A 13,002-nucleotide genomic window follows, 5' to 3' on the forward strand; every position below is an offset into this window, starting at 1 on the left:
GTAACTGATGATGATCAAATCTTACTAATTAACATATACTCCCTGCCCACCTATATATGACTGAACTTCAACTTAAAGGGCAGTACTATGGCAAGAATTAGATCCTATCAGGGCAGTACTGGAATTAGGGTCACTGTCACAGCATCCTCTTACTAGGCACTGTACAAACATATAACAAAAAATGGTCTTTGCTGCCAAGCGCTTGCGCTCTAAGCAGGAAAGAAGGAAACATTATATTCTGCATTTCCTGACAGACTCTTAAAAGTGGTGGGGAGGAGGGAAGAAAGCAAAGGTTTTTGCATGTAATATCACCATAATTGTGACCTACAATTCCAGAGACTAAAACCGAGGAGAAGACTGAGCTCTGCATAAAAACACAAGGACAATTTTTTTTGATGTTAAAGCACAATCTGTTGTTGCTTATTGTACAATGCCCAAGAATGTGGTAGGTGCTCTACAGATTTGGGCCCAAATCCTGCATTGGGAGAGGTTAGTGTAGACCATCCCATGCCTTTGGGGAGCTCCAGAGCTTTCAGTGGGACTTCTTAAGGGCGCAGGGGCCCATGCTGGCAGCTCCAAACACAAGAGCAGCGTCCTAGAATTGTGACATTCCCCAGGGGTATCCAGGGTTGTGAGGCACCTCACCACTACCTGCCCTTGGCTGTGCTTGCTGTGGATCAGCTCCCTAAAACCAACAGCCTCTGGCAACACAAGCAATACCTTCCAGGTCTTCACAGGCCTTGCTCCCTCTGTGCAGTTAGTGAAAGGCACCTGCCAATCCTAGAGCCCTCTTTGAGCGTTCTTTGTCCATTCCCTTAATCACTGAATACTCACAGAACTACCAGGCCAGCAGTTCACAAAGTAACAATATATACACCAGCTTGTAGGATTCAGCTCAGGACCAGCACTTTGCTTAACACCACAGCACTGAGGTATATGTATAGTGAAAACAAGAATAAGTTTATCATCAAATACCAGATGCAGGAGATAAAAAGGGATATTGGAAACTAAAGGTTACCTATAAAACAAAATCATAACACGCTTTCTAGAGACTAAACATAACTAACAGGTTAACCTTCTGTCTCAAAAAGTTTCTTACTCAGAGTCCACTTCAGCATTTTCAACCAAGGCTGGTTGAAAGCCCATTTTTGTGAATGCAAGTACGCTGTCCATTGACTTCCTAAGTGCAGGATGCCAGGGTGTCTGCTTTGACTTCCAGAAATACCCCCAAAGTTTATTGTCTGTACTCTTAAGATAACTTCCTGTGGTTTGCTTTTTCATATGTGCCGCTTCCCTTTTGACTTCACATCTCTTTAACATTTGACTTTGTATATAAATGGGCATCTGCTGTGTTAGCTTACAATGCTTAATTTACATCCCGACGTAGAGCTACACATTTTTTATTTCCTGTTTGGAGAAAAACTGGTTTTTCACCTTTGTTCATGACTAATAACTGGATACAGACTTTAAAACATAATTCCAGTCTCTTTATATACATATCTCCTTACATAGTATCTGTATATACATTTCACAACGATATTAATGATCAGTGTAACACTGGCTTTGAGACCTCATATAACATTCTTTGGTGAATTAGAATGTACACACCAGACTCGATAGATTTCTGCAACCTCTCTGAACTCCTTTGCCAGTTGGCATTCAGAGGTTCTTGGGTCCCAAAAATAAACCAGATTCTTTGCCCAAGGAACTTGGAAGCTAAGTGCCTGATCCTGCACCCCTGATGTACATGAGTGCTGCCATTGATTTCAACAGGACCACACGAGTAGGGGTCTGCAGGAAAGGGCCCTAAACAGACAATATACAAAGAGCAGCAGAGAGGAGTCCCCCTCCCCTAGTTTTTAACCCCTTGCCAATATTATTGTTACATTCTCCTTTACTTAAATTTACTATGCATTAATTTACTACGTTCTTCTGCAATGTTGAAAGTGAAAAATGAGGAAAATGTTACATGATGGAGGCCTTTTGAAACTTGGAGAGAGTTTAAAGTAAGCAGGCAACCTGGGTTGCTCGTTTATGTGTTATTGTAAAGGTGCATTTATCCTTTCAGAATTGGTTTTCATGTATTTTCTTGTATAATCATTTTAAGCAAAACTGTAAGTTTACAAGGCAATTACAAAACTCTGACTGTTGCTCTTAGCCATGTAATGGAAAAATGCATACAAAGGAAAATACAGTATATGATTATTTTTCTTAAAGTGTGTGCCTCAACTTCAATCTTCTGAAACCAAATCCATGCAGGAAAACTGTTAACCTGAAGACGTTTACATATAACATAGCCACATATCTATGGCAGTAGGAGGATGAGGCGGACAGCTCTATTTTGTTTAATGTGATTCCAAACTGATAATGTGGTAGTGTGACCATTTCCAGCCCACCACCTTTCTATGGTTTGGGGATTATTTTTGCTCTTTCAGAAATTGTCCTAAAGGGTTGCTTTTAATTTGGAAAGAGAGTTCTGAAAATTAAAGGAACGTGAATTATGTAAATAGGGAATTCTCAAAATGGAAGCAACTGCTCTGTTTCCAGTTGCTTTCTTATAGTTTATTTCCACAACAATATAGTTTGAAAAATCTCTGCACAAACCACAGTATAAAGTGTCTGGAATCCTAAGAATAACTTGTGGATAAATGACTTGATAAACATTTACAGTTGCAGTTAGTTAGATTGTGGGATGAGCTGTTTGTAAATATGTAGAACTGTCAAAGGGTGGAATTAACATCATTAAAAGAAAATAAATTCTGACTCAATAATATTCTGTGATTTCACTGTCACTGAATGTAAGTTAATATGGTATTCAGTAATAATCCTGATATATATACTATTGTATATTTTAAGAAATGGTGTAACTTGTTTGACTACAGATTGCTAATTATTGCAAGCTCCTTTGTATGTGTTATGGAACTTCATACACAAATTATGAACAAAACTCCTAAATTGACTGACAATCTGGCCCAGTGCTTTGGATATTAATTTGCAAGATTATTGCAAAAAGACTTTTTCAGTAATTGCACTAGCATAAAATAGACTATAAAGGTAGTGTTGTCTTAATATACATGGAGTTAGAGGGGATGGTTTAGAGGTGTAAATCTGGAGTTTGAAATACCTATTGGTTAAAATGCCTGCATTGAGATACAGTACTGTAGTCTTTAAGATAAGACTTTAAAAAACGGGATTAGATCCTAATGTTATTAATGATTTGTATTTATAGAAGTACCCAGATAAATTCAAGGCTCCATTGTGCTAGGTGCTGTACATTTACGTAGCAAGAGACAACTGCTGCCTCAAAGAGCTTACCATCTAACTAGACAAGACAAAGAGCTGGAGAAAGCAAGTATTAACCCATCTTACAGATGGGAAATGGGAGCACAGAGAAGCTTAAAAGGGCTGAGAATGACATTCTGCTCCCCGCACTCACCAGTGTGCTTGACCAAAATGCATCCTCCCCTCTTGTAAACTGATTGGTTGCTGCATTTACCCCAGAGGTAGGTGCTTCCCAGTAATTCTGTATGAATAGCGTTTTAAAGTGCTTTCGAATTTTATGGAATGAAATAAGCTATGCACATCAAAAATATTTTAATTTGGTGTCTTTGGTTATTTTAAGGGACAGAATCCCTTGCAGCGTTCCTTGCATTCATAGAAGAAAGAGAATCCACATTAATCTTATATATTTTAGTCATTACCATACAAACACACGACCACATGAATTCCAGATTCCATAGAACCCTGTTGAATCTCGCCACTCTCTCCGTGTATGCCATGTTCTAATGCACGTCAGCGTAACTTTTTTCTCCCTTAGTAGTTTACTCTCAAATGTTTCCTACAACAGTATAAAAGAAATAATTATCAAGATCCAGGATCTTGCCCTGGGATTCATGGCAGGCGAGAGGCACCACCTCGTAATTAGTCCCCAGCAAAATGCCCTGCATTAGATGTATCAAATTCATTCTGCAGAGAAGGCTGAACTACATTTTTAACTTGAGTTTGTGAACTAAGGACAAAAATTAAAGCCATTTCAAACCCTAGTTTGACTAGGAGTAGAATATGCCCTTTAGAGGGGGCAGGTAAGCCTAAAGTTGACTTTCTCTTTTCCCTATTACGTGGGGCAGGAAAGGATAGTAACAAAGTATTTCCCTCTCACCTTTGGGCAGGAGCCCGGTCAGAGAGCAGGCTGAGCCCATGCTGGCAAAAATGCAAGGATTATACAAAAATGATGAAAGAAATCTGACATAAATGCAAGGAATAGGTGGCATCCCAGGCACAAGTCTAGTATCTTTTCATGAGTGATCTTTGTGCTTATGCTACTTTGTGAAACTTAAAAGTCAGGGAGAAGGAACAGCACTGCAGGATTTCACTGCTAATATCAATTTGCTCTTTTGAACTGACTTCTGTCCCACCCTCTTCTATTCAGCCCCCGGTATGTGGAGAATCATTTCACCTCCGTACTTTCAATTTGTGTTTCAGTTTTGCTATCTATAAAATAGGGATAATACTTCCCTACCTCACAGAGATACTGGTCTTTCATCTATCTAAAGCATTTTGAGCTCCTTGGGTGAAGAGCCCTATAGAAAATCAGAGTATTGTTTTTATTTGCTATTACTAGGAAATGTCTGGTTCATCCTGTTTGTTTAACAGGGTTTAAAAAGATGTCCAATACTGGAGTAGCTAAGAAGTTTAGGAAACCTTGAGGAAATCTTATAAGAAATGTCTTTATCTATTTATTTTTCCCCTAGGGAACCCATCACTGGAATATATGGAAGTGAATAACAAATATGGAAAATAAGCAATCTCTTAAATGGGAGTGTTTCTAGCATGCCATGAAATCCAGAGAAAGGTGCTGGATCCTGATCATTGTTGTCAATAAAACTGATTGCCTGTCCCACTCCCATGGCCTGATTGATTAACAATGTAGAAGGTCCATCTCCAAAGTATGTCCTTGCTAGAAAACAGCCCATTGGAACTTTGCTATAAAACATGCAAACATCCTGAGGAAATGACAGCAATTTGCAATAAACACTAGGTGTAAACAATTACCTGTGACTTGTTACACTTATTTGTACAGGCAGCTGGCTAAACAGACACACTACTCACACGTCTGTCCCCATCAAACTCGACACTGGAAAACAATTACTAGTCAATTTCCCAGAAGAGAAAAATCAGTCTTGTGCTACATGACAGCTGGCAAGGGAACTCAGTGAGCAAATGTGGGTGCCTATAGGTGTATTTTACAAAAATTGAAGGATAAAAATAAGTGAACGGTGGCATTTTTCTGAGAACAGTGACACTTTTCTAGCCATCCACCATCAGATCTTGAAGCCTAATAAGGTACTAGGTGGATATGGTGCTTTAGTGACTGGTCAGGGTGAGACCCTAGGGCAAGGCTAGAGCATAAAGCAACAAAATCAAACAGGGGACAATGAAAGAGATAATACAAATGTGTCTCTAGCACTTCCAACTGATCATCTTACAAGAGGCAGGCAGACACAATTTGCTTTGCCTTCAATTTGCCTTTCCAGCATTATTTTACCTATTTGCATTTTGCCATGCTTGGTGTTTTCCTTCCACTTTGATTTTCTTAAATAGAAATGTTAAAGTTACAGGGCCAAGCCACTTTATTTACCAGTCACACTGTAGATCTTAAATGATTGGCTTTACCCCTGCATGATAATAAACAAGTAGAAGGATGATTGATGAGGAAAGCTTGGCTTTATTTGTGTCTCATACAGCACAAACTGACACTTGTATAACAGTAATCTCATAAAGCACAAGATGCACAAACTCCATGGGATTGTCAGGCCAGGCCAGGATGGGGTCTTGGAGAAGCAGCTATTCCTCTGAAATGCTGTACTAGCAAGGCATTTTTTGTGTGCTGCGTGTGCTGTTCTATTCCAAGGGGCATTTGCTCTTAAACCTCATGATCCAAATCATTAGGATGGAGAAGAGGCCCTTTTGCAGACACTGTGGACCACTCCTGGGTGAGGTCTGTCTCCACATGGGCCATATGCCTCCTCCCAGGAGCCATCTCACTGCAAATGTTGCAGCCCTTTCCCCTTCATTGGGCATATGGCTTTGGACAGCAATCCCCTTTTCCTCAGGTGCCTCTTATTAAGGGCGCTGCACTCCTTCCCTCTGTCGCATTGAGGTCACTGCAAATAAACATCCTTTTTAAAAATTTTATTGTGAACGAGTGTCCAGTAGAACCACAATAATGTGTAAACGGGTCAAGTTTGCAGAGCAGCAAGTGTCAGGTGGCCAGCTCTTTGCCCTTTCTAAAGCGATGCACCCCAGCGCCGATGGGAGAGCTCTCGCTGCAGGTGTCCTGGGTAGGCAGTATGCAGGGGGGCTGGAGTCCGCCATCCCCAGAAAGGCTGGGACTGGTGTGGTCCCCCTGTGCCTTCGCCAGGGGCTTGGGGACCTATCCTCCTCCATGGGGGTTCTAGCTCAGGGGAGGCGCTGCACTCCTGCCCTATCAGTACGACTCACCTCACATAGAGGAGTGTGTCTCTTGTGGGTGCTTTGCCCCCTCCCTGGGGTGCGTGGCTGGTGGGTGTTGCACCTCCTTCCTGGGGGGGTGTGTGTGTCTGTCTCTCTTAGGGCACTCTGCCCTGCAGCCCCTCCAACCCTGAATCGCCCTAAGATGCTGTGATCCCTCCCGAGGGGGCTCTCACTTCAGGTGCTGCGGCCGCTCAGTGGGGAATCTCCCGGGAGGCGCTTTGTTCCCACCCTGGGAAGCGCGGGCCCCTCCCCGAGAGTAGCACGCTCAGCACCAGCACTGGAGGATCAGCGCCGCGCGCAGAGCTCCTCAGTCGGCGCCGGCTCGCGCTGTCTGCAGGAAGCGAGTGCAGCAGGAGGCCGCTCAACCCTAACCCTATCGCGGAAGCCCAGTGCGCATGTCGGAGCCGCTCCAGCCGAGCTGCGGGGCGCAGGCGCAAAGCCAGCCTCTCCAAGCAAGCACCGGGGTCGGCTCTTCGGTCTGCTCCGCGCATTCACAGCGGCGCTGGGAACCTTTGTACTGAAACGACCGGCAAATCAGACCTACCTGGGAATTTGGGCTGCAGCTGCTCTGTTGCAATGGGACTTTTCTGCCGTCACGTGAGATGTTGCTGCACCGGGGCTATTCCTATGAACTAGCTCGGAGTGCAGTGCAATACATTTCCCCTCCGCTGCGAAATCGACCGTTGTCTCTTTCCTCTGTGGTTGTTGCATTGCAGTATGATTCTGTTGTGTGTTTAGTACCCCTTTAGCAGCCAGCGCACGGTGTAAAGGACGAGTGCATTGTTCTCCTTACCGGCTGGCTTTCAGATTTTGCTATCGCACCCCCTTGCCTTGAGTGTCTCTGCCATTGATGAGTATGAAAGTTACTCAGTGGCTGTTTTCTGCCCAGGGAAACGTTGCATCAACCAATGCAATGCACACAGCTGGCTGCTGTACAATAACCCACCCCCGCCAAGAAGCACTTTTAACTTAGTGATTTATGACCAGAAGGAAAAACAAGTGGTTCCTTTTTGAAAGGTGGGTTTGTGGAAGCTGATCCATTAGGTTAATTGACCTCCGGGCCGGCCTTTTGTACAATCGATTAAAAATAAAGTCGGTCTCTTTAATAAAACAATTCACACACAGGAAAGGGAAATATGGGGAAAGTGATGCATGCAAGGTTGATCCATACAACCCAGTGTCTAGAGTCTTTATTGTTCTGCATTAGACAACAAAGAGAGGAGTTTGCCTGGAGGGGCGGGGGAAGAGGGAGTGGGTCAACCAGCCTAATGCCGGCCCCTCTACACTGTGCCTGTCCAATCGCCTCACACAGCGATAGTGTCAGTAGCATTGTGCTGTCAGCTCTTGCCGCTTACGCGGCGGCTCCCTGATTCCCCCCTCCCGCCCAGTGCTGTCTGGCTGCAGCAGTAGGTCAGACCGAGGAGGGGAGAAGAGGAAAAAACGCTGAGTGAGTGGAGTGGAGTCTGGGAGGGGCTCCTTAAAGAAACGCTGCCATCGCTTGGCATTGTGGCCAGCAAGGAACTCAAGGGGGGGAAATCATCGGAGCTCCTCTCGCTGTTCTTCCCCCCCACCCCCAGCCAAAAAAACTTCGGGGGGGGGAGTCGTGGGGGGGGTGCTGAAAACATCTTATAAACCGGATTGCACTGAAAAAAAAAAGATACAAAATATACAAGCAAAAGACAACTGATCCCCGGTCTCCAGCACTCGCCTTCCCTCCCTTTCCTCCTCTCCTGCTGGCCATCTGCCTTGGGTTTTCCTTTGTGTCTGATCTTTTACTACTGAACCGAGTGCAGGAGGAGGAGGAGGGTGGAACACACACCGGGACTATGCCCAGCTCGCTTTTTGCAGACATGGAGAGGAACGGGAGCGGCGGCGGCGGAGGAGGTGGTGGAGGGGGAGAGACCCTGGATGACCAAAGAGCCCTTCAGATAGCCCTGGATCAGCTCTCCCTGCTGGGGCTGGATAACGACGAGACGAGCTCCATCTACGACAACGAGCCTCGGAAAAAGAGCGTGAACATGACAGAATGCGTCCCGGTGCCCAGCTCCGAGCATGTCGCTGAGATAGTGGGGAGGCAAGGTGGGTAACTGAATGTGAGTGTGTGTGAGAGATTTTCTCCCCTCCATGCTGGCTGGGCTGTGTCTGAGATGCGACACTGGCTATCCCCACTGAAGCTGCAGTGTTATTATGGCCAGTACTAGGTTTCCCCACAGACAAAGAAAGTGCAGTAGACGTGGTGCTTCTAAGGCGCAGTATGCATCAATTTCAAGATGCACTTTCACCGACCAGCAAAAATGAAAAACGGCCTTTTCTCCTTGCACAAAAGAGAAATCTCAGTGGCAAATGCACTGAAAAAATCGGAGTCTTAATCGCCCCCCAAATTTAGAAATCACAGATTTTTTTTAAAGGAAAAAATGGAGTGGGGAAGTGGAACAATGGGATTGGAATAAAGCATCCGCATTGGGGAATCTGGCTCATTCAGTACAGCGACTGCTTCCTACCTTAACCAGAAAAAAATTAAAAAACACCCCATGATTCCCCCACCCCGGAGGAATGTGTTTAGCAGGAGGGTGGAATTACTAATTTATTTCTGTGGGGCGGGGGCTGCTTATTTTTGGTTGTCCAGTTTTACTGCACATGAGTTGTTTTTATTCAGTTGAATTGCACGTTGTATAGATTTGGTCAGTTGCACTGCAAACATGTTGGCCAACTGCAATGTTTGCGGGTGTGTATCAGGGTTGGGCTTGCTAAGTAAATGCCATTTATAACCTGGAGGGGTGATTTTTCTCTCCGTGGCTGCACCCCAATAATGGCTCGTAACCTACTTTCTCTCTACTTCCACCCCTCGTCTCTCGTTCTCAGGTTGTAAAATCAAAGCTCTGCGGGCAAAGACCAACACCTACATCAAGACCCCGGTTCGCGGGGAGGAGCCGCTCTTTGTTGTGACGGGCAGAAAGGAAGATGTGGCCATGGCCCGGAGGGAGATCATCTCGGCGGCCGAGCATTTCTCCATGATCCGAGCCTCCAGGAACAAGAACACCGCCCTGAACGGCACCGTCCCGGGCCCCCCTAACCTGCCCGGCCAGACCACCATCCAAGTGCGGGTGCCTTACCGGGTGGTGGGGCTGGTGGTGGGGCCCAAGGGGGCCACGATCAAGCGCATCCAGCAGCAGACGCACACGTACATCGTGACCCCGAGCCGGGACAAGGAGCCGGTCTTCGAGGTGACGGGCATGCCGGAGAACGTGGACCGCGCCCGGGAGGAGATCGAGGCGCACATCGCCATGCGCACCGGGGGCATCATCGAGCTCACGGACGAGAACGACTTCCACGCCAACGGCACGGACGTGGGCTTCGAGCTGAACGGGCCGGGCAGCCTGTGGAGCAAGCCCACCCCGCCCAGCATCACCCCCAGCCCGGGCCGCAAGCCCTTCTGCAGCTACCGCAACGACAGCTCCAGCTCGCTGGGCAGCGCCTCCACCGACTCCTACTTCGGGGGCGGCGGCGGCGGCGGCAGCGCCCGGCTGGCCGACTACAGCCCGCCCAGCCCGGCTCTCAGCTTCACCCACAACGGCAACAACAACAACAACAGCGTGTACGGCGGGGAGGCGCTCTCCTCCCCGGACTGCTGCGCCGAGCTGCCCTTCGACTCCCCGCCCGGCTTCGACCTGGCCCCCGCCCCGCCGCCCGGCGCGCCCCTGCTCTGGTCCCAGTTCGAGCGCGGCGCTGCCGCCGTCCCGTCCTCGCCAGCCTTCCCGGCCGCGGCTCCCTCCAACGCCAACCTGGCGCTGCTGGTGAGCACGCAGAGGCGGGGCTGCGGGGCCCCGCCCCCGGCCCGGCTCTCCCCGCCCCTGCATGGCAGCGGGGGCGTGGCGGAGCATCCCCTGGCCCGGCGAGTGCGCAGCGACCCCGGCGGAGGAGGGGGGCGCCTGCTCTCCTCCGCTTCCTACCCTCTGTACGCGAACGGGCTGGGCGCGCACCTGCCGGGGCTGCCCTCCGACTCCTCGGCCTCCTCCTCCTCCTCCTCCTCCTCCTCCTCGTCCAGCTCTTCCTCCAGCTCCTCGTGCTCTTCCTCCGGCATGAGGAGGAAAGGCAGCCGCGACTGCTCCATCTGCTTCGAGAGCGAAGTGATCGCAGCCCTGGTGCCCTGCGGCCACAACCTCTTCTGCATGGAGTGCGCCAACCGCATCTGCGAGAAGACGGAGCCCCAGTGCCCCGTCTGCCACAGCGCAGTTACTCAGGCCATCCGTATATTTTCCTAAAAAAAAAGTCACAAACGCAGAGCCCCGGTCTGTACTGCGTGGTGTCCCGATTAGCTTTTAAAGCTGCAGTATCCGCACATTGGAAAAGGGGCCTAACTTGCAGGATTACTTTGCATTGAGTGTACTGTAGCGTAGGGTGGGGTAGGGAGATATTTGTAACATCTGATGCATGCTATAAATAATAACGAACGACTACATTCTAGTACTAGACTAGTTTTTACACTGTACTTTAATACGAAGCTTCCAAGACTTAATTTTTTATTTTATTTTAAAGTAGAAAATGCTTATGATGATGATAATGATGGTGTGTGGGCTGTTAGTAAAACGTGCTGGTAGTTCCTAGAATGCTTATTACAAAATAATTAAATCTATGGTGGATACTTTTTTGAATGTTCTTGAAAGGGCAAGAAGTTCCTGTGAAAACCATGATACTGCAGCTTTATCAAAGTAAAAAGAAACTGTAACATATCTCTTATATATATTAAAAACGTTTAAAGGTTTTAAAGATAAATTGCATTAATACAGATTGAAGTATTTTATTCTTTTTTGACTTGAAAAATTATATTTCATATTGCAAAGATGTTTACAAGTATTTTAATTTAAGTTCAGTGAACTTTTTTGTAGCTGGGTTAAATCTTTTTTATTTTAGTATGGCCTTATGGCAAAGAACACTGTATTATTTTAATATCACACAATTGTGGACGGAATTACAAACCATAAAAATGTGTAATGCTTTGAACAGTATTCTGTTGGGATGGAGATTTTATAGGTTCAGAAAAAAATCTTTTAAATCTGCTTCACCCAGCATATTTTCTATTCAGTGATATAAAGCATATTTTATTCTATATTATTACAAAAATTGAAATGTATAAACATATGTCAAAAGGAACTGTTGAAGCTTTCTAACATTTGTATAAATAGAATTCAGTGGAAATTACAAAAATTCTGTTGCACCACTATAGTTTTAGTATTTCTATTTTAATACATTTGTTTACCACTTGTTTATGTATATGTAGGTGACGTTACTTGAGCTTAAATGTACTTTACTGAGCAAAGTTTAAAAACAAAGTATATTTTATTTTATGATAAAGGGCCTTTAACCTCATGGTCAAATACTAATATTATATTTGCTGAGACAAGATTTGAAATTGTATCAAGAGTTTTATTTTTCTGACATTTAAAGTTCTACATAATAAAGGTAAAACTTAAGTAATGGTGCTACTTCATGTTTTTTTAAGTATTTCTATATAAATAAAATATTACAGAAAAAAATAGCTTGTGTGGTGATTTGATTTGGCATGAGTAGAGATTGGACTTGAATTTGTTTTCCTCATTTATAATGAAACTAGTTCAGAGTTTTAATCATGTCATATTGATGTTGTTGGAAACCTTTACTTTTTGAAGGCTTCCAGAATAATCTTTCCACTGAAAATGCCACGTGCCGCTTATTTTAAGGGGAAAGTTGATTTATATTTGTAGTCTGTAGATTATTCACAAAAAGTAAGAGAAAAGTATCTTTTCAAATGTGTCTTTTAATAATGAAAGGTCTTATAATTTCAGAATAACTGCTGTATTTAGCAGATTCATGGAAATACAAATTATTTATATCTTCAATTTTACTATTTGCTAATCAAAAGCCAGGTAGTATGAGAGACTCCTTTGTTGTGATACATTGATAAAGGACTAAATCCTGCAAACTCTTACTCCTAAGAGTAATGCTGGTATTTTCAGGATCAGACCCTAAATGACAAAATATTTTTCTTGAGCAGAACAAGGGTTTTCAATCAGTATCTTTTCTTAAATCCTGAAATTGTATTTGGTGATTGTGGTGCAGGCTAATTGGTGTTGACAAGTTTATTTGAATAAACAAATTATTGCATTGTAAAGTTTGTTGACTTTTAACAATGCAAACTTGTGGCATAAGAGTGAAGAAAGTATACAAGTTTCCTGACTTAATCAGCAAAGCCAGACATGCAAAATTGCAGTATTTTTGTTTTGATTGTATCCAAACTGTTTAACTGAACTTGGTGCATAAACCATATTTGAGCATGTTTTATATAGCAGAGATGTCTACATTTTAAATGTTTGCTTTAAAATAGGCCAAAGCATCTTTGTAGCAGGATAGCAAAAAATCTGTAACATAGTTTGTGCTTGACTTCTTATTTTACATAATTGCCTTTTTATTCCAAAACTGTCCTGATTCCTTTTATGCAGCCCATATCTTTTG

The 13,002-nt window shown here is 44.7% G+C and overlaps 1 protein-coding gene across 1 annotated transcript; it reads left to right on the forward strand.

Moving 5' to 3' along the window:
- The first annotated feature begins 7,765 nt into the window (after nt 1–7,765).
- Nucleotides 7,766–11,988, forward strand: MEX3B (mex-3 RNA binding family member B). The gene is made up of 2 exons (XM_032771895.2): nt 7,766–8,592; nt 9,376–11,988. Exons 1-2 carry the CDS (start codon nt 8,340–8,342, stop codon nt 10,773–10,775), a joined length of 1,653 nt encoding a protein of 550 aa, XP_032627786.1. The 5' UTR covers nt 7,766–8,339; the 3' UTR covers nt 10,776–11,988.
- The last annotated feature ends 1,014 nt before the right edge of the window (nt 11,989–13,002 follow it).

Source organism: Chelonoidis abingdonii, chromosome 9, assembly GCF_003597395.2.
Source record: "Chelonoidis abingdonii isolate Lonesome George chromosome 9, CheloAbing_2.0, whole genome shotgun sequence".
NCBI classification, from domain to species: Eukaryota; Metazoa; Chordata; order Testudines; family Testudinidae; genus Chelonoidis; species Chelonoidis abingdonii.

Excerpts from the sequence above, each read along its gene's own strand:
- MEX3B (XM_032771895.2), top strand. The coding sequence starts at position 8,340 with ATGCCCAGCTCGCTTTTTGCAGACATGGAGAGGAACGGGAGCGGCGGC. Across the intron at positions 8,593-9,375 it reads TGAGATAGTGGGGAGGCAAG|GTTGTAAAATCAAAGCTCTG; the intron begins GTGGGTAACTGA and ends TCTCGTTCTCAG.